Source organism: Sorex araneus, chromosome 2 (assembly GCF_027595985.1).
Source record: "Sorex araneus isolate mSorAra2 chromosome 2, mSorAra2.pri, whole genome shotgun sequence".
NCBI classification, from domain to species: Eukaryota; Metazoa; Chordata; class Mammalia; order Eulipotyphla; family Soricidae; genus Sorex; species Sorex araneus.
The window spans coordinates 25,159,981-25,183,549 of NC_073303.1; the positions used below are offsets into that span (position 1 = coordinate 25,159,981).

Genomic DNA, 23,569 nt, shown 5'->3' on the forward strand with positions numbered 1-23,569 from the left:
CTGCACTGCCAGGAGGAATTCCTGAGTACAGAGCCAGGAGTAAGCCCTGAGCATTGCCGGGTGTGACCCCAAAATAAACAAACAGAAATCTCTGGCATAGCGATTCGTCCTTCAATACTGGTACGCGGACGGTCTATTGAACCCGGCCTCGGTTGTCATGGGTCTAGAATGTCCAGGGAAGGATGTCAGTGGTGGAATGAATGGGCCCAATGCAATGACTTCCGTCTTGGGGCCACACCAGCAGTGCTCAGGGCTTATTTCTCCAAGATGACAGCCTCCGTGTCCGGGGCCAACTGACATAACCAGGACCATGTGTGCATGCCTGTGTGTGTGCGAGAATGGTGCTATGGATGGAACCCAGGGTCTCACACATGGCAAAGCAGGTGCTCTACCACTAAGCTACATATCCTATCTTAGAAAAAAAAATTTTTTTGGCAAAGCTTTTCTCACTTTATTATTATTATTTTTCTTTTTGGGTCACACCCAGCAGTGCATAGGGGTTACTCCTGGCTGACTCAGAAATTACTCCCTGGCAGTGTTCAGGGGACCATATGGGATGCTGGGAACCGAACCCGGGTCGATGGCATGCAAGGCAAACGCCCTACCTGCTGTGCTATCCCTCCAGTCCCCAAAGCTTTTCTCACTTTAATGTGTGTGTGTGTGAGAGAGAGCATAGCAGGTTAAGAGCTTGCACTTAGCCAATCCGGTTCAATCCCTAGCACTACGTATGGTTCCCAGAGCACTGCTAGGAGTGATCCCTGAGCACTGCCAGGTGTGGCCCCCAAACAATAAAGGACTGGAGAGAAATTCTACTCCAGTGCCAATACAGTCCCCTAAGCAATGCCAGGGGTCACGCCTGAGCACCCGCAGGTATGGACACCAAAACTTGGCCGGAGAGTACAGCAGGTCAGGCGCCTTGCCCGTGGCCAACATGGATTCCTATCCTGCTACTCCACCTGGCCCACGGAGCACCGCCAGGAGTGAATCCTGAGCACGACTAGGGGTGGTCCCCAAACCAAAATAAACACTTAAGAAAATCTGGTGAGGGACTGGAGCGATAGCACAGCGGGTAGGGCGTTTGCCTTGCATGCGGCCGACCGGGGTTCGGTTCCCAGCATCCCATATGGTCCCCTGAGCACCGCCAGGGGTGATTCCTGAGTGCAGACCCAGGAGTAACCCTTATGCATCGCCGGGTGTGACCCAAAAAAAAATGCAAAGCAATTGTTATCCCAAGCAAAATCACAAAAATATGTGATCTGGCAGTCAAACCAGAAACAGTAGAGGAAACAGTGATAAGGTTACTGCCAACAGATACTGATTTTTTTTTTTTTTAAAAAGGACAAAGTGAATATTCAAACAGTGAGGCCATCAGGAAAATCATGCAAGAACCCAAATATTCTGGCAAAACGTCTTCTGACTACAGGGTTGGGGTTGTGGCTCAAGAACAGGTAGACACTTGCCTTGCAAGCATAAGACTCTGGGCTCAATCTCAGTCATAGATTGGTGGTCTAGGGACTGGCCCTGGGTTTCCAACACTGCCGGATGTGGTCCTCACTCCTGGGGGGGGAAATCCCTGATCGTTCCAAATATCCAAGAGGAATGACACTGTAGGCTCTTTCCATCACGGTTTTGCTTGAGAAGCAAATTCATGATTCATTCTGTTCATTATATTTGAAATCACAGCATGTTTCTATAATTTTGGTTGATGATAAAACCAAAAGCTGACACTCCCTCGTCCCCAATCCTACCACTGTGAAATTTTGGTTCCCAGGGCTGGAGTGATAGTACAGCGGGTAAGGTTGCATGTGGCTGATTCAGGCCTGACCTGGTTTTAATCTCCGGTATCCGGACATATGGACCCGCAAGCCCCACCAGGAGTGATCCCTGAGTGCAGAGTCAGGAGTAAGTCCTGAGCATTACCAGCTGTGGCCCCCGAACAAAATAAAACACCCCCCGCCCCCCCAAGAAGGCGATCTGCTTCTGGTGTCAAGCCGCTCCTCCAGCTAAGTAGATCTTCCATTCTCAGAAGTCTGATGTGTCATTCAGTTACCTGTATGTCCGGGCACTCATGCCTGGCACATAAAGGCGACACTGTCCTACAACTGTCTGATCCTTACAGGAGCTGCTGATATATTCAATGTGACAACGGGTCCTTTTTCTTCAACCTGCAAGAAGTCGCCAAGGACAGAACGCAGAACCTGGGGTGCTTGGCGGCCCCGTGGCTGCGGTCATTCCCAGCTGCCAGCCAGGGACCAAACAGAGCAGGACAAGAGCGCAGCTGACGCTCGAGATACCCTCACTGGCCGGGACTCACAACCCACCCAGGGCACCTGTCAGCATTCCGGTGCCAGGAAAGAAAATGCTCCCCCAGGGGCCTGAAAAACTCAGCTGGGAGACCTTGTGGCGCTTTAATCCTGTGATGCAACTCGGTCGCCTGAAGAGTATGTCCAGGGCGTGAGACCAAAAGGTCATAGGATACATTTGCTTAACGGACTAGAAGCCACATATACATTCCACCTTCTCTCTGACAATAATTTTAAAATAAAAGACCCACTTCCGGCATGTAGTTTTAGAGTGTTAATGCCGAAAGGCACCAGTGCCTATTTAAACAAACTGCATTTTACGGGTCGAGAGATGGAAGTCTGGGGCCGGGCTCGGGGAACGGCTGCCGTGAAGGTTCGGGTAAACAGCTCAGGCCGCGCAGGGCACAGGTCAGCTCTGAGTCATGACTCGGCTCTGTGTCTGGAGCACAGAAACGGCCCAACAGAAACATGAACACATGCAGGTGGGCCCTGCTGAGGCTTTCTCTACAGACCCCCGAGATGGACAGTGTACATGAGTTTTCACAAAAATAGCTTTTTTGAAAATGCAAAAATCTTCTCAAGTGAAGTGGTGTAACAACAGGGTCTGGCCTTGGGGCCTCAGCTGCTGACGCCGGGCGGTCGCACCCCGACATGCTGCCGGGCGCGCGTGGCCGGCTCTCCCCGTCCTCACGGCTGCGTCACCACGGGGTGGACGGCTAGGAACTGAGAGCCAGGCCGTGGAGGAGTAGCCCTCGGTAATGACAAACAAGGGAAACATGCAATAAATCTGAGCCACTCGTTCCATTTTGAAAAATAGGCTTTATTTTGACCAGTGGTATTGGAGGACACCTTAGAGAGCATAATTGATTACAGCCAAGTTCATGGATACAAATAAAATAGCAGTTTCCCTCCTTCTCGCGTTAGTTCCCTCTTCAGAGAAGTCGGGAGGGGGGGCGGTGCCCAGGGGCTGCTCCGTGGGCCCCCCCGCCCCCGCCACCGCTGAGGCCCAGCTCCTGGAGCCTCCTGACATGGATGGGTCAAATGTGCAAAGACTTTTGTTTCAGAAAGGTACAGAGCAGTATTTCTGGAGGAAATCACACTAGCGGCCGCCAGCAGACACGGCCAGTAAGGTTCCTCTGGCTGTGGACGGAGGGTTCCGGCGGGATGGAGGGGAGAGGAGGCCTTTGTGCTCATTGTCTTTGACGAGGGGGTGGTCCCCGGAGGGGCCCCGTCAGCCTGCCTCGTTCCTCTGAACTCCAGGTGACTCAGGGGTCCTACCAGCTGCCCCCGGAGTGCGCCGGGAAATAAAAGTCCCTGGGCTCAAATACGAGACTGTCACACAGTCCACAATGGAGGAAGCATTCTACATCCTTATTTCACAGAAGGTTCAACTCTACCGGCCTTCTGTGGAACAAGGTGCCTGCTAATCAGAAAATTATGAAAACAACTCTTCTCCACCCCTGAGGATATTTCATCTCTATAAAGTTGAAAGTACAAAATATTAAAATAATTTGCCCTTTCTCCCCATCAAAAAAGAATCACCTTCTCGAAAGATTCCTGCAAAATACAAAATTCTGAAATAAAATTTATTTCTTCCCAAACCAAGACCAAGAAGTCAATGGTAAGCTGCCAAGAAGACGCTTTTCCACAGCGGGGTAGAAAAGACACATTACTTTTTGCTTTCGTTTTTAAATGGCCACGTTGAAACAAAGATAATGAAAGGGATCTCTGGCCTCATGGGTTTTATTCTCACTTGGATGTTCGGCATGTCTTAGCGTTGGTGACTGGGAGTGAAGAGAACAGCTTGTTTTCCAAAGTCTGAGGCAGTCCCGGAAAAAGCCCTGATCTTTCCCGCTGACAACTCCCCGAATGCAGTTCGCGCAAAACCAGATGGCAAGACTGAAAATGCTCTGCGGCTATCCGTCCCCTATCTTCATAGTTTTCACATCAAAAGCACCTGGAGTATCGATTGTGATCAACACAAAATAGCATCGGGGGGGAGGCTGAAGAGACGATGATGTCACCAGCCGGGAGCGTCAGCCGAGGTGACACAGGATTCTGAATGACCCGAGCAGTCGTCACTGGCAAACTGGCCTGGCACGGGGGGCCTCCCGCGGAGAACAGGACAAGCAGCTGTGCATGCTCAAATAGCAAGACGTGCAGAAACACGCTGGCACTCTGCGGGGGGAGGGGGGGCACCGCGAGCCAGGGCCAGCTCCTGACCCCGGGGCCAGCACCCGAGGAGCCTCTGCACTGCAGGAGAGGAGGAAGCGGAGAAACGGCAGCAACACCTGGGGGGGTGGTGGGAGGGGGGAGCAGGAGCGAAGCGCACAACCGCAGGCTCACACATGCGCACACGGTGCCTCTGGAGACCGCCCCCGCCCCGGCTCACTCCGGGTTCACGCGCGACGCCCTGCCTGGTGCAGAAACTCCATCTGCTGGGCTCTCGCGGCTAGCTAGACCCTCGTCCTTCTCTTGCAGGCACAAACAGTTCCGCATACGCCAGCTGGGTTCCGGGCCTGGGGCTAAGCATGTGAGCCAGGTGGTCCTTTCCTGCCCTGGGGGGGAAGCAGCCAGGAGGGGAGCCTTCTCCCCCTGCCACCCTGGGCTGTAGCCGTCGACTCCCCCTAATCACGGGCGGGGGCTGAGGCAGGCAGGCAGGCGGGTGGGGGGGTTAGGGGGGCGGCGGGGCAGTCACAGGTCCAAACGGCAAAAGCGCGGCTGGGGTGTGGGAGGGTTACTGATTTTCGCTTGGCATTTCACAGACCCCTACTGAGATGCTGACTTGCAAGAAGAGATGGTGGCATCTGCAAGTCCATGCGGAGTCGCTGGGACCAGAGTTTGCTCGTGATCTCGTACTGACCCTCCCACACAGACAGACACACAACACACATGCACACACGCACACATACACGAGCACGCGCACACGCACGCACGTGCACACCCTTTCCACCACAGAGGAAATCTTTGTAACGAGAGGCACTTGAATGATATTTGGAGAGTTCCCGTGGAAAGGCCTTCCCCTCACAGTGAGGTGCGACGGACGGGGCGGCGCTCAGGACTCCATCTCTTCTTGGTCAAGGGGAGGCGGCACGAAGCTGATAACTTCATCGTAGGTCAGGCCTACGGGCACGGGAGGGAAGTAAGAGGTGAGATGGCCGTCTTGGCTGGGGCGATCGCCCACCCGGCTCTTCTCCCTGCTGGGCCAGTGGCCTGACCGGCTACTGCAAGGACCTGTGTGGGCGCTAATGTGTGAGATCCTGAGAGAAGGTTCATATAGACACAGAAGTTCGAACACACACACCCACGCACGCGCACATGCGCGCACACCTTATTCCTCCCATTCTTCATCACCGAGTCTTCTTTCAAGCTCTGGCAAAGCTGCTCGAGAATCATCTGCACCCTCCCAAGCACAGCAAGGAAGCCCTGGCTTTTGGGGTTTAACTGAAGTCCTGTATTTGTTTTATTAAGAAGAACTGGCGATCAGACCGAGGAGAAATGGCTTCCATTTCTCAATGTATCCCTTTTCTTTCTTCTTTTTTCCCTCCCTCACCCCATCCCACCCCGTGATGCTCAGGGGTTACTCCTGCCTCTGCACTCAGGAGTTATTCCTGGCGGTGCTCGGGGGACCCCATGAGATCCTGAAGATCGATCCTGGGTCTGCCGAGTGCATGGCAAGCACCCCACCCACTGTCCTTTGGCTCGGGCCTGGCTGCAGCAATTCTGAGAGCAGAAAAATATCCTAGTCTCTACTTATCTCAGAGAAATATTGCAAATGTGAAGACTTGAAACACCAAAGCTACCAGCGTAGCTGCTCTCACCAGTGGCCGCGTTCTATTATTCCTAAGCAGCTTCTACAGAGAGCTTGAGAGCGAGAGACTCAATGGTGAAAGGATGAGAGGGACTAAGGGCAAACCAGGGCGGAAACCCACTTGAGAGATCCCCAGACGCTCACCAGCCACAACAGGTCACTTCCAGGAAAAGGACTACGTCCATTCTGTACCTGAGACCCTAATTACAAGCTGTAGTGAGTTGAGGATAACCACTGGGGAATTCTGATTTCCCTCCCCAGGCTCACCTAGGTGAACGTTTAAATGCTAAGCCTGGGAACCAGATGGGAATCCTGCCCACAGGACTTACTTTTCCATTCATCAATAAGGAGGTCCCTGCTTTCAAACGACTGATCGTAAGGGTCAGCCACGGGTTCGTCGTCAGGATCATGGTACTGGGCAAAGTAGGCATGAGCGAGGGCCTGGGCCGCCGTGATCCTCTTATCCGAGTCCAGCACGAGCATCTTCTCCAGCAGGTCCACAGCTGTCGGGAAGTGCAGATTGGAAGGAAGGGAAAAACAGAACAGAATTGAATGTGTCACCCAAAGAGCACACCTGTTCAATCAGACACACCGTTCCAACCTTGTACACCTAAGTAAAAAACTCCCCGAGTTTCTGGCCTAGGAGGTAATATCCCTTATTTTCTCCTGTGTGTTGTGTGTGTGTGTGTGTGTGTGTGTGTGTGTGTATTGTTTGGTTTAGGGTGAATATATTACTCCTGAAAAATAAAAAGATTTAAGAACAGATACTGTTTGAACGAGCTCTGGGGGATGTCAGCATGAAACTGCTAGCACTGTAGTAGAATTGTGAGAAGTGAAAGTCCACAACTGAAATAATTAAGAAGATGTAGGAAGGATTCAAATTTATATAGATTTTTGTCTCCTTTCACTACTAATATCAGAAATAAATTTTCTAAGCAGATCTTCGACATGAACAAGTTGAGTATTTTATGTGGGAGTGCAAGTATGACATAACTGAGACAAAGAGAATTTTCCCAGGCCAGGGCAGAATTACAGCAGGTGGAGGCTCTTGCCTTAGGTCCCCGGCTCCCCATGGGGCCCCCTGAGCACCTCCACGAGTGATACCTGAGCTCAGAGCCAGGAGTAACCCCTGAGCACAGCTGGGTGAGGCTCCCCCTGAAACAGAACTTTCCTTAAAAATGTTCACTCTAGGGGCTACCAAGACAGTATAACAGCTAAGGCACCTGCCTTGCACGTGGAGGACATGGTTGACACAGGTTTGATACCCGTTATCCCAGATGGTCTCCCAAGCCCCACCAGGAGTGACCCCGGAGAAGGAGAAGGAGAGGGACAAGGAGAAGAAGAAGATGGAGGAGGAAGAAGAAAAAATTGTTCACTCTAAGGGGTCTAAGAGAGAGTCGGGGATGAAGGTGCGTGTCCTTACATGCAGCTGACCCCAGCTCCATCCAGGGCTCCACTCAAGGCAGCCCCAGGCCCACCCCCTACCCCTCTTGGCATGCTCAGTTCTGAGACTGCAAATTACGTCAGTGTGGAAGGGGCAGGAGTGGACACAGCACGGAGGCCAGTGTCCTGGAGGGGTCTACTGCTCTGAACACTGGGGGCAACCACAGACCCTCCTGTGCAGCTTGAATTTCAGAGGTATGCAGTGAAACATGCACATAAGAAACTCATAACTTCGCATTTCATTGGTGCGTGCGTGCGTGTGTATGGCTATCTGGGAGTGCTCGGGAAACCATATGGTGCCAGGGATCAAATTCAGCCTTCGGCATGCAAAGCACGGCTCAGTCAGTTGAGCCAGCTCTCCAGCCCCTTAAGTTTGTATTTTAAAGCTTTAGGAGGATTAACTAGATTCTCAGGAAAAAAAAAAAAACAACCAAAAAAACCCACGTATTGGCTATTGTTTGGGTGACAATGACTCTTTGCCATCCCTAGCAGAAAAAGGACGGTGTTCTTAAAATCAACAGCTTGGTGAAAGCAATCAAGTCAGAGAATCAGATTTCTCTGGGATGGAACTGGTTCAGCGGCCAACGGCACTCAAAAGGGTGAGGCCAGGAGTGTGCGCCCGGAGCCTGCCCACCGGGGTCGAGTGCAGTACCAGCAGCTCCCGACAAAATGCGGCCCCCAGTGCACAGCTTTTACACAGCACAGTAACTGCAAGCCTGCACTGAAAAACCAGAAAGTGCTCAAGGACTACAGCTTAAGTGTGTGACCCCAGCAAGCACTGGGAACAAATAAGGAAGCAGCACCATCAAGTGTGTGGGGGCCCTTGTTGATTGCAACAACGGCAACGAAGGAAAGAGAAGGGGGCCGGGGTGGGGACACACACACAAGAGGACAAACTTTCCTCGAAGATCCCCATGTGTGGGTTTGTCCTGCTGCTGCCTCGCCAGGCTCCGCTAAGGCCCGGACAGATGCAAACACAGGGTCCCACAGGGCAACTGGACGTTCAATCCACCTCCTGAGAATAATGGTGAAAAATGAAGTCGGTGACTGAAAAACACATGGCTGTGAACGGTCACGACGCAGATGTCTTTCTGCTCCGTGAATGGCCCGGGCATAAGCTTGTGGTGGTATTATGCTCTGCCAGCAAGGAGGGACTCTGTGATATTACTGCTTGTCAGTGAGCTGCCAGCCATGTTTTAATTCTCAGAACTGCTGTGCTGAACATCAGGTGGTCCAAGGCCTCCCTTCAACTCGCTCACCATCCACATTTCTAAGTGACATCCAGTTCTTGACAATGTTTACGTGCGATAATGCTGGGAAAAGTGACACGGCAGATGTACGTGACCTAGAAAAAGCTGCATATATCCTTCCAGCCCCTTGGAAAAGGAATGGACATGTCTCCTTGAGACAGCTACCGGGCAGTCCAACAGTGCCGGCTATTATCAAGTCCACAACTTGAACTGCTGAAAAATAACTCAGAACAGGATGACGGGAAACAAAGCTTGCTACCTACGAACAACATCACTGCTCGACATCCCGGCGTACTGACTACGCAGAGAGCGTCTCACAGGTCTGTAAACTAGAAGAGGATGGCTGAGGTAAGTCATACAAAACCAGGAAGAGCACACCAGGGCGGACACGACCACACCAACCCCAGGGGAGCTCGGGGTGTCCCCACCCCAGGAGTCTTGACCAGGACGGCCGCTCCGCGAAGAGCTCCCTCCCTCCCTCCCGGTCTCCCAGGCCGACACGGGCTCATCGACAACTGCCGGACACGTGAGAGAACAGGAGCGTCTGTGCCATTGTGTGAATTGTCCCAAGAACACGGGAGCCACGCGCCACACTCCCTCTGGATGCAGGGATTAAAAATAGGGCGGCCACTTAGCCCGCACTCCAGCTCCTGGAGAGCTCCTCGTGCCTGTCAGCCCTCAGGACGACAAAACGGAACGTGAGACACAGCCGGTGGGCGGGGTCCTGAAGTGAAGGGATGAGCCACACACACTTGAAGAGATACAAGAAAGACGGAAGAACGTGCCACTCTACCACGGCACAGAGAAGCCTGAGGCTGGCTGTTACCAGCTGTCCTCCCAGGGAGAGTCCCGGCCTGCTCTCTCCATGTCCCCCTTCAGACAGCACTGCCCACTGCGCTGCTTGCTCCTCACTGGAGAATCAGCTGCAGTAAGTGCCAAGTGAAGCACATCGGAGCTCCCAGGTTTAGGGCATAGAACAGCTATTCCAGCCGAGACAGTACTGGGTCTATCACGCCCATGTCACTTCCCCTGCCCAAGGTGGCAGGAAGGAACACGGAGCCATTCCTGGAAGTGTGAGGTGGCAAGTTAGCGCCAGAGAGAGAGAATGGTTAGTCTCTGAGGGGCAGAGGAAGAAGATGGGAAGGAGCCAAATCCATGGGGACGACAGGAGCCGGAGCACCGGGAAGCTCCAGGCAGAGCAGAGCGCGGGGAGCCCCTGGGTGAGGCTTCTCCGGCCTAGCGGGGCTTCAGGTGTTCTCAATCCTCGGGTCTGAGACACCAGAAAAATGACAGCAGCGTGAGTGACTCACAGGCTTCCTACTGCGCCTTCCTTCCTGGGCCATTCCATCTTTCCTACCAACTCTCCTAATTCTTTCTCTGCTCTCTTCACTTTATCGGCCCATTTCTCTCACAGAATTCTGTGATCATATAAATATAAGCATGTCACGTGATTAAAAACAATCTCAAACACCAATCGGACAACACAAGCACAGCTAACAGATGGCATTATTTACCACCTGCCACGACTTCATTACCGGCAACCTTTCAGTCGAAAGGGAAAGCTCAACCAATGAGGTATCTACGAGAGGAGTACCTACAGTCAACTCACCCAGGGGGTTGGCACCGATAAATACATTTGCAAAGTTCATCTTCGGCATCTGGTTCAAAGACTGAATGTAGTTTCTTGCCTGTAAGAACAAGGATATTCAAAATGATTTTATTCAATAATTTGACTGGTCCCAAGTCCCATCAAGGAACGACTGGTCAGTGAGAAAGTCTCCTGGCTCCAATGTTACACTGTTACTGATTTTCATTAAATACCTGTCTTACCCCTGCTAGCCTACCCTCCTTACAATCACCTTTATTTCTTCTATCCTGAAGTTTTATTTCAAGTGAGTGAGCATACGGTTAAGCTTCCTGTCATTAACTTTCTGGTCAGAGGATCAGAAATCTGAAAAATGAGGTCAAGGTATCTAAGAAGTTGCCTATTTGAGACAATCTTCTGAAAAAGCTAGCAGTGCCATGACACGGTATTCCGAAGTACCCACTGAGGCCTGTGTTATCAAGATGACCTGGGTCAAAGATCATGTGTCAAAGATCATGTATCTCTGACCAGCACCCTTTTGATATTAAAGGCTTCTGTGAGAATGGACACTGGGGGAGGGATGAGCTCTTAAACACTGCATGAGGGAAAAACAAGCACGAAAATATGTGAATCTGTAACTGTACCCTCACTGTGACTCACTAATTAAAAATAAATAATTTTTTTTTAAAAAGAAGGCCTCCGTAGGTACACTAAACATACATCGATATTAAATCTTGCCAAGAAAGTAAATATATTTACTCAGATTATTCCAAGACGCTGGAGCACATTTAAAAGAAAAACAATCTATTACAAATAGAGATATAATACCTCCAGTCCCGAGGGAGGAACAAGCTCGTCTGAGCTATTATTATCATCACATCAGGCATGTTACTTCTTTAAGCATATAATAGTGGATTATAAATGATGTGTAGAAATCTGTCACTTATAAGTCACATCTTTGTGAGCAACTATCAACTAACGAATCAATTACCTGACCTGTAAACACCAGGGCTGGGTATCAGTATTTGGTTTGCCTTCTTCACAGTGTCAGTGTAACATTCAAGGGAGAGAGAACTCATGAAAGCACTTCAGACAAAAATTCCAACAAAAACAATATTTCTATTACTAATAGAGTTGTAGCACCTTCAGTCCCTGAGGTGGGACAGGCTTGTCTGAGCTGTTATTTTCATCATATTGGGCATGTGGCTTTTTCTTTTAAATCTTAAGTCCTCAGTTGTACAATAGGTTGAATGACAGTGCTTCTTCTCATGACTGGGGGTGAGGGTGGGCAGTGACACGCCAGCACCACGGGAGTGGACTTATTTGGTTTAGTGTGAGCTCAGCACACACCAGCTGCCATTACAGCTGCTTGTATGAAGTAACATCTGCTTGTTTCCTTGTGTCAGAAACTTCACCACTTCTAAACCTCATTCTAAAGAATTTAAGGTGCCAACGGACTGATCAGCTCTGATTAAGGCAAACCCAAAACCTGGCCTTGAGACTAATCACGTAACACAAAGCTCTGAAATGTGCGCTTCAACTATTCAGGGATGTTTCGAAGAATAAATCCCACCATCAGTCCATCTAAGATCAAACATCTTTCAACCTACCTGAACTGCCTCAAGATTCCTGTTATAATTCAGGTTAATAGCTGTGTGAGTGTGTATGACACACACACACACACTCAAATACACACACACACAAGGTTAGAAAGCTCTGGTTGCTAGGGCAGCTCCATCTTCTTGGGCTTCCGTACGTGCAGCAAACAGGAGGGGTGCACTTTTAAAAGCAGCTGACAATTGGGATTTGAAGACACACGTGGCTGTACCCTCTTCCTACGTGAGCATGGAGATAAAAGGTGAAGGGAAATAGAGGCAAGAGAGACCAGTCTTGGGCAGAGAACAGTCATGCCTCTAATAGCATGTAGAGATAAGTAACAAGGCGGCCTGCCTGACTAGAGCTGAGGCACAAGCAAAGCTGGGGTGGCCTCTATCCTGGTTCCCCCGGACAGTTAAGGGCAGCTCAGAAAGAAGTGCCCGAATCATCAGTGTTAGGCTCAACAGTTAGAGTCAGTAGAGAAGGGACCAAGAAGGAACCAAACTCTTAAGTGTTTGTATTTATTTTACAATACTCGTCTCTTTTCTTTTACATGCAGTACTTATTAATGTCAGTATACAGCTTTCTTTTCTTTTTTTTTTTTTTTAAGCAGAGAGTCCTCTCCGGGTTATTAAAATAAAAATGAATGCATGGGAGAGCATACACCTTCAATTTACTACACCTCCAGCCAAAAGTCATTAGACAGGAGCATACTGTAATTGCAGGCATGGGAACTAGGAAAACACAGAGCCGCCTGAACACGGAATTCATCAAAGCCCCACGAGAAAGGCACTTTGTTTCCCATGAACAAGGCTGTGCGTCCACAGGAGTGGACGACATTTCCTCCCTGGGGTCACCCTCTTGCAACAGCACCCAGCAGCCGCTGCTTCGGCCCTACGGGCACTTTGCAAGCGTTCCGTGCCCAGAGGAACTGTGTTGGTTACACGGCGGCGACAGAACGGGAACGAGGCCTTCTGCCTAAGAGCCCTGCGAAGCCCGCCCATTCTCACCTCGTGGCTTGGCATCCTGTTAATGAGATAAGCAGGGGGGGTCCCCGTCAGGCGCATGATCTGCTGAAGCTGGTTAATATCTTAGATGCCTAGTCAAGGGCATTGTTAAATATATATCGCAATAATAATAATAATAATAATAATAATAATAATAATAATAATAATAATAATAACTTTCAACTCAAGTTTCAAAAAAAAGCTCCAAAGCCAGCCCCAAACAAGAAGCCTAATCCCCACCCACCCCACCCACCCCAGGCTGCTTGGCAAGTACACGTCTCTGAATGGCGGGAGAGTTACTAGGCTTGTAGCCGGCAACTGGCTAACCCGTTGCTCATCGAACTGTCACTGTCACTGTCATCCCGTTGCTCATCGATGAGCTTGAGCGGGCACCAGTAACATCTCCATGTGAGACTTGTTGTTACTGTTTTTGGCATATTGAACATGCCACGGGAAGCTTGCCAGGCTCTGCCGTGGGGGCGGGATACTCTCGGTAGCTTGCCGGGCTCTCTGAGAGGGGCGGAGGAATGGAACCCGGGTCGGCCGCGTGCAAGGCAAAGGCCCTGCCCGCTGTGCTATTGCTCCAGCCCAACTGGCTGGCCAGGATGCCAGCCCGAGATAGTCTGAACCCTCTTGCTTGTGGGCTAAAGGGAGATGATTTAGAACATTTGTAACCAACTTCGGACGAAATATTCAACATGTTTTATTCCATTCCAAGAGGCGGCTAAGTTTCTGTGCCAGAGGTTCTGGTGATTCTCCGAGGCACCACCTGTCCAAATGTGCGATGTGAGTGGGTGTGCGGTATGATAAACAATGTCAAGCGTCACAGATGTTAGTAGTGGAACACACACACACACACACACACACAAATGGTAATGAAGGGAGGGGAAATGGGGGAGCATTAGAAACGAAGGGCATAGACAAAGCCAAGTCTTAGGCTGCTGACAGTACAAAAGTTGCCACGGACATTGCAGCATGCCACAGTGATTTCTCTCACCACCCCCCTAATGGGCAAACAGACGAACCCCACTTAACAAAACAGGCAGGAGGAGTAAATCTGCCCCCAAACTCAGCAATTACCTGACGAGGGCAGAACCGTGAGGTTCTCCATATGTAAGTTTTACTCCAAACTTCTCTTAGTTGTTGCAGGATTTTATTGTTTGGGGGCCAAACGGAGTGGCACTCAGGGGCTTCCCCAGCTCAATACCCGGGGGACCACTTGGTGTGGGGTCTGAATCCAGCCTCCTGCCTACCTAGCTGCTGAACTACCCCTCCAGCCCATCGCCTAGATTTTAAACACGATTCTCCATCCAAAAATACCATTAAGAGCTGCTAGTTTATCATATGTTCCTATCAGTATAGAAGGGATGGAATTTTTTTAAATCCTCCAAGAAAATCAATAAAAGCCTTTTTATGTTTAATTCTCTCTTTCAGTTGTAGCACCATTGTCTATGAATGCCTTGGGAAAGTAATTTCCCTTCATTGTGGCTGTCTTTAATAATTTCCCCCTTTCGACTCATACCCTGAACTAAAATCCAGCAGTGGTCAGATTACACATACTCAGGCTGGTCATGAGTATTGAGTGGGGGTGGTCAGATGCCCCCCCCTTCCGGCTCCTCCCTCAGCCCACACTCAAAAGATAGCATGGGATTCTTTTTAACAGTCTCACAATGATGTTGAGATGGAAAATTTCAATATTTAAATACATTTTCATTATTTAAATACTTCAAATCATTTTAGTCTTAAAAGTATTGTAAAACAAATTACAGAACAAACAGTATTCTGCATGCCAAGAGAAACAGCAAAAGGGTGATCGCGAAGCAAAGCAGCAAGAGCGGACTCTCCACTGGGGTCTATCATTTTAAGATCCTGCCATTTCTCTTCCTGTCTCTGAATAACACTGGGGCTGTAAATTCTGTACATTGTCTTGTCTCCTTTAAAATGGTTATCCTGGGGCTGGAGCAATAGCACAGCGGGTAGGGCGTTTGCCTTGCACGCGGTCGACCCGGGTTCGAATCCCAGCATCCCATGTGGTCCCCTGAGCACCGCCAGGAGTAATTCCTGAGTGCAGAGCCAGGAGTGACCCCTGAGCATCGCCGAGTGTGACCCCCCCCCAAAAAAAAAGTTAAATGGTTATCCTCTCCCCTGCTTGTCAGAAGACTGGGAAGAAAATATTTCTACAGAAACATGTGACCGTGAGTCACTGACAGGGCTTAGCTGTCCTCCTATGATTTGGGGAGATTCTGTCACTGTAGGTCACCAACCCAAAATTCTCTCTCCTTGGCCATCCCTCATCAGCCTCTGTCACCACCCACGTGGCACATGCCAGTGTCTCCTCAGTCAGCACCCCTTTAGGGGCCCTTCCCCAGAAAGACCTGTTTACGGACTGAGCTGTTACAGAAACGAGGGCATCACCACTTCCTCTGTACTTTACAGAAGTCATGAAAACAGCTATCACCTTTCTGTCTACTAGAGTCCTTTACGAAGATTTTATTTTTATTTAAAAAAATCTTTAAACAATTTATCCACGTGATTTTTCTATTCACCCATTTTAATGTGCTCCACATATCATGTACTTTTTACATAAACATGTACCTGAGTAGTGACGCTAACATCAAATTGATTTCATCTCCCCTTTGGGTTTTTTTTTTTTTTTTGCTTTTTGGGTCACACCCAGTGATGCACAGGGGTTACTCCTGGCTCATGCACTCAGGAATCACTCCTGGCGGTGCTCAGGGGACCCTATGGGCTGCCAGGGATTGAACCCAGGTTCGCGGCATGCAAGGCAAATGCCCTACCCACTGTGCTATCTATCGCTCCAGCTCTCAGCTCCCCTTTGAAAGGTTTAAATTACTTTAAGCCTTAAGCCATCATGTATCTATTTGGTGGGGGGCAGGCAGAGGAGAGGCACAGGACAGGACGTGGGGAGGCGCGCTTATTCTTTAATTCAATGCAGCGTTACATAAGTTCTGCATTCTGCTGCTCAATTTTATTATGCCTGCTGCGATACACAAGCCGTGAGAGGCAGGTATTGTCTTATTTCACTTACGATGAAGACACCTTATTATCAGGTAGGGGTCTTGGTGTTGTTTCTTTATTAGAATCAAATGACTGATGGTAGACAGACACTACGTTGCCAATACCTTTCCTCTCTGGAACGCTTGTGACTAAGAGCACATCTCTCTAAGGCAGGGGACTGGAGGTTCAGGAGCAGGAATGGAGAAAGAGCCGACAGGGAAGACATTTGTTCTCTTCAACTCCCTAGCACTAAGAATCAATACACGGAGCTCCCTCTCATTCCCATTCTCGGGCCCTCCATCCTAGTCGCTGATCTTTCCAATAAGCAAATGCGTTTAAAGCCGAAGAGCACTATCCCCCTAAAAGCATTTTCTCATACCTTTGATTCATTCCAATCCAGCTTCTGCATTTCATAAAGCAAAAGAAAACACCTCTTTCAGGTTGGCATTGTGATCAAGAACTCTGACAATGAACTCCCAAAGACAGTGTGCAAACTGCCCAAGATAAGGCCGAGGCCGTGTCATCGGGACATCTGGGAGCGAGGCCCAGCTCTGCCGAGTGACTCAGTGCATGATTCAGGCAAGCCGCAGCCTTTCTAGTCCTTTGCTTCCTCATCTTAAGTAAATAAAACAAAATCAAGTAGGGCCACTGCACCCTGGAACCCCTTCGTGTGAATTAATAAACACACTGGATTTAATGGTCATTTTAAGGAATGTAACAGATGATCACCGGCTTCATGTCGTCCGAGAGACGATAAACAGTTAAAACTCACCTGCTCCCGTCTGCCTGACGCCACCCAGTGGTTTTCCCGATTGGACAAAAGGAACCTGTTCAGCCAGAAAGGCTGGAGGAGAATCCAGAAGGGCACCAACGGAGCTGGGTCCGTGACTATTTTTTCCTTTTATCCAACATCCTGGCACCAGGCAGAAGGGGAAATGGGGCAAAGGTTGGGCTCTCATGGCTTCGGCCACATCTTTGGTCCAAGAAAGTGACCAAGAGCAGGAAATCGCAGCCGAGTAGGAGCTGCAGTGCCCGTTTCAGTCCAAATCTCTTACTCAGGTCTGCCGACTCGTAGTTACAAAGGCAGGAGGTGGGGGGGGGGGCTTCTAAGCCCCCACCCAGTGGGTATAAGGTAACAGGAATTGGACTGTCTCCACTGATGATCGGCAGGCTGTGTAAGCGCGTAGCCCCGCTGGGAACAGACACCCGGCAGAGCATGACAGTGACTTCCAGAAATGAGTAAGAGTGTGCAGAGATAAGACGCGATCATCCTTTCAGTGCTAAAGCCAGATTAACACAGGGTGAAGCTCATGCCGTGAGAACAGTCACCAGCACAGAGTGAAAAGAGCTCTTGGGTGTCTGTGAAGCTTCTGAGAGAGAGACGCAGTCAGAGCTGGGGAATGGAGACGCACATTCCCCGTTAGTCTCGTGGGCAGGAAGTGGAATCTTAATTCGCGTGGACCGAGGACTCCCCGGGCACAAACTCCCATGACCAAAGCACACACCCAGGGAGAGAAGGAGACACAGTCATGCATGTGAGTGGGCAGGCGCACACGTACACATGCACGCCCGCATGCTCGGAGCGCGTCCGCGGGGCAGCTTGCCGAGGGGACCCGTGCGCGTACCGACTCGGCCCAACCAAGGACAGACGGAAGGAAGGAGAGGGAGCTGCCGACGGGCAGAAAACGACAATCAAAGCGTCAACTCACAGACTCTGAGGAGATTTTCTTCAAAAGCTCAGCCCCTGGGGTTCCAACGAGTCTTAAAATGAGCTTCAACTGATCAATATCTAATGGTGGACTATAAAGGAAAATGTTGGGACAAAATAAAGGTGAAAAAACAAAACAAAACAAACAGAACAAAACGAACAACATAACCCAGAAGGAAAAAAAATAAAATTCCAAATCAAGACAAAACGGTGACTGCCGAGGCCCCGGCACCTGCGGGACGGCGCCTCTGAGTAGAACAGGCTCCTCCTGTGTGCAGAGATCCGAAACCCCACCGGACACGCAGCTAACCCACAGGCCAGTGCGCATCTGCCAACCCAGCTATTAGTAAAGAGCAGCGGCTTCCAAGGGGGCAGCCGGTGAGAACAACGAAGCTTTACTCAGTCCAGAGAGTCAAAGGCAAAGAACACCCAGAACCGGGCGAGAGGCAAGAAAAAAGCAGCAAAGCACAGGCGTGGGGAGGCAGAGAGCTGGGAGAGACCCCGAGGTTAGGATGCCTCTAGGAAAGCTCCTACCGTGACCTGCCAGCACCTAGGGAGGGACCGATGGGGGGCCGGCTGGCCAGCAGAGGGCGCCACTCCTCCACTTGCAGCTCCCTGAGAGCGGGCGCAGAGAGGCTTCCCTCACTGTAACGGTGTGGTTTATGCTTTGGGGCCATACCCAGGGGTGCTCGGGCTCGGGCTTACTTCTGGATCTGCACTCAGGAATCACTCTTGGAGGGCCGGGTAGGGTGCCAGAAATCAACCCAGGTCAACTGTGTGCAGGGCAAGTAGGTTACCCACTGTGTGATCTCGCAGGCCCCCTGGTGAAGCTTTAAGCCTACGAATGAATTAACACAGCTAAACAGACCCCAAAGGCTTTGAATCGAAGCTCCCGACCAGCCTGCTCTGACTTCACCTACCACCCCCCTTCTCAGGAGGAAAGCCAATCGCTACGTGCCTACCTTCGTTAAGTGAACAAAGTGCCCACCAACTATGCACGGGGCTTCCCTTGCTCCCCCCCACCCCGGTGGTTTCAGCTCTGCCCGGAGGGTAGCAGGTCAAACTGGCCACGCGCCCAGGCCCGGACTCTGGTCGCCAGCCTCCCACCTATCCTCAGAATGATGTGCACTTATTAACGAAAACATTTATTCTTACAGCTTTCAGCCCTGCCGGGAAAGAAGTAAGTTCAAAGAAAAAAGGTGTGTGTGGGGGGAAGACAGTTGGGGTCTCAGCAGCCAGCCTGAGACTCTGACCCAATCCCTTGCTCCCGGAATCAAGAGCCGGCCCTGCTTACGGGGACCCAGGGGCCTGCTCCTGAACTCCACACACAAGGCACTCTGGCTGAGGGTGAGGGACGGGACAGTTACCATTTACCCGACCCTGAGAGCAGGAGATGCAAATCATTAACCAGCATCTGGACTGAGCCCGACGAGGTAAATGTGACACAAGTGGATTGCCCCCTGAACTGCATGAAAACCCCAGTGTGAGCGCTAGTAAACAGACTGCTGACTGACCACCAGCTCTCCCCGCTCCGCATGGCTCTCTCCCTGAGGCGGCTGGGGTCCAAGGTGCACGGAGAAGGGCAGACGCTTCTCTCCTACCCACTCCCTCTCCTGTAGGGAGTAAGTCCGGGGTCCTGGCCAGTGGACCCCGGGAGAAGCCATCTTACAGTTTTCCATATATTAAAATTTTGATGGGGCCGGAGAGACAGTACAGGGCATTTATTTGCCTTGCAAGTGGCCAAGCCAGGTTCGATTCCCAGCACCCCATGTGTTCCCTGACCGGGAGTAAGTCCTGAGTGCAGAGCCAGGAGTAACTGCTAAGCATCGCTGGACGTGACCCACCCAAACTGAGTCGATTATCCACATCTAAATAAATCCACATTCGGGAGGGAGAGGGAGGGAAGGTGACTGCCTCTGGATCCTTGTCAAAAGTCCTACTAGGGTTTCCACAGGCTTGGATCCTTTTGACTTCCGCTCTCAGACCTCCCCTCATGCTCTCTAAAAAGCCCGCCCAGCTTCCCCTGCTACGCTTCCTGTCTATGCAATGCTTAGAAATATCACTGTGCTCATCAAAAGTCACAGTTACTCGGCGTTTTCACCCTCTGTGAGCTCTACTGATCTGCAGCTCTATGAGGGCTGTGGGGCATTCAACCTACTCACTGCTTACCTAACAGCCAGGACACGCGGGATACTCGAAGTACTTAAGAAGAGAAAAACAGAATGAAGAGGAGGATGGAAGTAAAGTTTCCTGCCTATGATGAGACAAATAAAGGCAATGCAACATACCTTACAAACAACAGCTTCTGCACGCCAGGGTTACCTAAGTACAGGAGTTACTTATGCAATAATATTGCTGGCATCCTGTCTTGCTCTGCCCGCTCTCCCACCACCCCCCAGCCCCATATGAAATTGATTAACTGAGAAGAAAAAGCGTTAGCAAACCCTGCTGTGCTTCGTGCTCAGAATAATAAAGTTTTATGGAAACAGTCTTGCTCACTTTTTTATGTGTTGTCTGATTTCTGACTACACAGCAGTATCGAGTAGCTACAACAGAAACCGTATGACCCAAACAACGGTTGTTCTATAGAAAACAAGAACAAGTTAAAAATAGCCCGCAGACACTTATTTCTGGAGCTTGGGATAGTAGAGAATTTCGTCATTAGCAAACAGCAAAAACCAGTGTGTACTGGAGGTTAATATTCAATAGTGGTTCCCTAGTTAAAGGCATTGACAAGAAAAAAATAGAGCATATAATAATGGGGACAGTGAGAAGGGTGGGTGAACAAATTACCTTGTATAATCAAATAAACTATGATAAAAGAACTTAGCATAATATATGCAAAATAACTGCTTATAAAAATTTAGTTCTCATAAAAAAAGTGTCATTGTCACTCATGATCAGGGAAATGCAAATCAAAACAACACTGAAACGCCATCTAATGCCAGTGAGAATGACAAATCACCCCAAATCTGGAAACAGTGCAGGCAGGGCTGTGGTGAGAAAGGAGCCCTCATTCACAGCTCTTGGGAATGTCGTCTGGTTGGGCCCCTACGAACAGCCATTTAGGGATCTCGAGAAAAAAATAAAGGGCTGAAAAAAATGGGGGAAAAAAATAAGGAGCTGGAGAGATAGTGAGTAAGCGAGTAAGATGCTTGCCAAGCACAGTACTGACCTGGGCTCAATCTCGGGCACCCCATATGGCCCCCGGGCCCACCAGGAGTGATCCCTGAGCACAAAGCCAGGAGTCAGCCCTTGAGCACAGCCAGGTTTGCACCTTTTTCCCGTTCAACAAAAAGGGAACTCCCACATGACCCAGTGGTACCACTTCTTGGCATCTAACCCCAAGACAAAGATTAAGTTGAAAGGGGACAGACATACCTATGTACATCGTACTGCTTAGCATAACAGCCACGACAGGGAAACAGCCCAATTATGGACAAATGAATGGAAAGAGAATACTACACAGCTCTAAGAAAGAACAGAATCACGTTACTTGCCAGGATATGGACAGAACCAGTGTATATAATGCTGAGTGCTGTCAGTCAGAAGGAAAGGGACAGGTACAGGGTGACCTCTCTAAGTGTGGGAATAGCGATAGAGGGCCAATGGCAAGATGATGGGAGAAGTACTCACAAAACTGAGTTTCGTGAGGAGGGGGAAGGTTTGAAAGGGCAGGACCTCGGGGGAGAGAGGTGGGTGCACTGGTGAAGGGTGTGGTGTTGGAATTTTACGTACCTGAGACCATCACTAATAACTGTATTGTAAGTCACCGTACCTCAACTTTTAAAGAAGTGTTGTTTTTTTATTTTTAAGTCAGGTAATCTTGATAAGTAAAAGATTAGAGCAAATGAGTTCTCTAGGAATACTTGATCTCTGAGGTCTTTGGAAACTTAAAATTCTAGAGCTACTGGGATTATTTCAGGCAAGATAATGGTTCAAGATTGACTAAATTAGACCCCACCCTAATGAAGCTGAAGTTGTACGAAACACGGAGCCCTGGTGACTAGTCTGAAGGTGTGTCTTAAATTGTTTTCCAAGTCTCCTGGGAAAATCAAGTTGTACTAAATCCTGGGATTCCACTGAGTACTTTTAAAACTACGGGTTTAAACCTATAAAGAGTGTAAATACCTGTTTTAGGTGAAAATGATAATGGACGGAAATTTCTCTGTTGGGCAGAAAAAGAAATGCTGCTTTAAAGCAAAATGGAATGAAGCAGTTATAGGACAGAATGAATTCAAGGAATGTGTAAAAGGTTTGATGACTGTGTTTTAGGGAAATAAACTTTGTATGGTGAAGGTAAATTATTACAAGGAACTTAAAATTAAGTTTATGTACACAATAGCATGTCTGAACAAATTCAGATTTAAATTTTCTTTGCTAACAGGAAAGAAAAAGTGTCATAAAAGACCAGTGAGCTCCTTCAGACTGTAAATTGTTTTCATGCATAAAAAATGAAAATATTTGTTATCTAAAGTATTTCATGTCAGTTTTATTACTAGTCTTGGTTTTAGGAAAATTAAAATTTTTTTGCTTCCATGTTTGAATTAGTATTGCTTCATTGCTGTCTGTGTTTTAAAGTTTATAATACCCGTGAGACAAAACTTCTGAGAAATCAAAATCCTAAGGAAAAAAATTCTTGGTTGGTTAGAGGGAAAGTAAATGTGGAACATCTCAGAAGAGCCAAGACATCCCATAATAATTACTTTCTCCCTATGGAAAGATAAATAGCTATGATTCGGCCTATTTGCTACATAAAGGCTTCATGGGATGCTTTGTCCAATAAGCAATATTTAACCTTTTAACATATTATGTGAATAAGTATTCTATAATTATTTGGAAATCCTGAAGATACTAATAATTTTGATTATTTCTGGATACTTTAGGAATTACAAAATCGAGCAAACTTCCTTGTCAATTAATTGTGCTGTAAGATTTTTTATAAGCATTCTGAATGAAGCCTTTCTGCCATTTGTAGAATTGTTTTAATGCCTTGTTTAGAAAAGTCTGTATGAAAAACAATCTGTGGCAAATGCTCCAGGGTACAGTCATGGAACTGAAGATAAAAATTAGAGAGCTCATGGAAAAACTGGGCACTTAAAAAATTATAGAACACCAAGATTTTCTATGTGGGACTGAATGAACTGAGAATAAATTCTGATCTATATTTGAAAAATTTAGTATTCTTACACTCTTTGGGCTTATATTTAACCAGGTAGCTTATCCCACAAGATAGAGGGTATCGCACAAGAAAACACTTACGTTCTACCTTATCTTATAAATATTGTAGAAACTTCACTTTCCACTGAGTCTGAGCTATACTCTCCGCACAGGGATGGCCAGCGCCTACCAGAGCAGCTCAGTTACCTACTGGCTGACCTGAAAAATCGGCTATACTGTGCATTTCGACTCAGTCCCACCTCTCTGCTTTCCCCCTCCACATCTAGAAAAGTCCATTAAAAAGGAGTCAGGGCGGGGCTGGAGTGACAGCACAGCAGGTAGGGCATTTGCCTTACACGCGGCCGACCCGGGTTCAATTCCCAGCATCCCATCTAGTCCCCTGAGCACTGCCAGAAGTAATTCCTGAGTGCAGAGCCAGGAGTAACCCCTGTGCATCGCCGGGTGTGACCCCCCCAAAAAAAAGCGTTTGGGGGCGAGGGGGTGAGGGGCAGAGAGATAGTACAGCAAGTAGCGTGTTTGTCTTGCACAAGGCACCACATACGGTCCCCTGAGCCCCTCTGAGAGTGATCTCTGAGTACAGAGTCAGGAGCCAACCCTAAGCACTGCCGGGTGTGCCCCCAAGGCAAAATAAAAAACTTATATGCAGCACGTGGACTGTCAATCAGCA

General features: G+C 49.1%; 1 protein-coding gene across 3 annotated transcripts in view; it reads right to left on the reverse strand.

Moving 5' to 3' along the window:
- Window positions 1–3,102: 3,102 nt before the first annotated feature.
- The window catches only part of MAPK14 (mitogen-activated protein kinase 14), a 75,751-nt gene continuing 55,284 nt past the window's right edge, over window positions 3,103–23,569 (reverse strand). Inside the window, exons 9-13 of one of the 3 annotated variants that reach the window (XM_055126306.1) lie at window positions 17,723–17,802; window positions 16,393–16,416; window positions 10,417–10,495; window positions 6,444–6,617; window positions 3,103–5,426 (exon numbers count right to left, since the gene is read on the reverse strand). In XM_055126306.1, coding sequence (XP_054982281.1) covers window positions 5,359–5,426; window positions 6,444–6,617; window positions 10,417–10,495; window positions 16,393–16,416; window positions 17,723–17,802 — 425 coding nt within the window. In that variant the 3' untranslated portion in view covers window positions 3,103–5,358. Of the gene's footprint in view, window positions 5,427–6,443; window positions 6,618–10,416; window positions 10,496–12,998; window positions 13,079–16,392; window positions 16,417–17,722; window positions 17,803–23,569 lie in introns of all 3 variants that reach the window. The other 2 variants (XM_004619960.3, XM_004619961.2) reach the window with 2 other exon arrangements.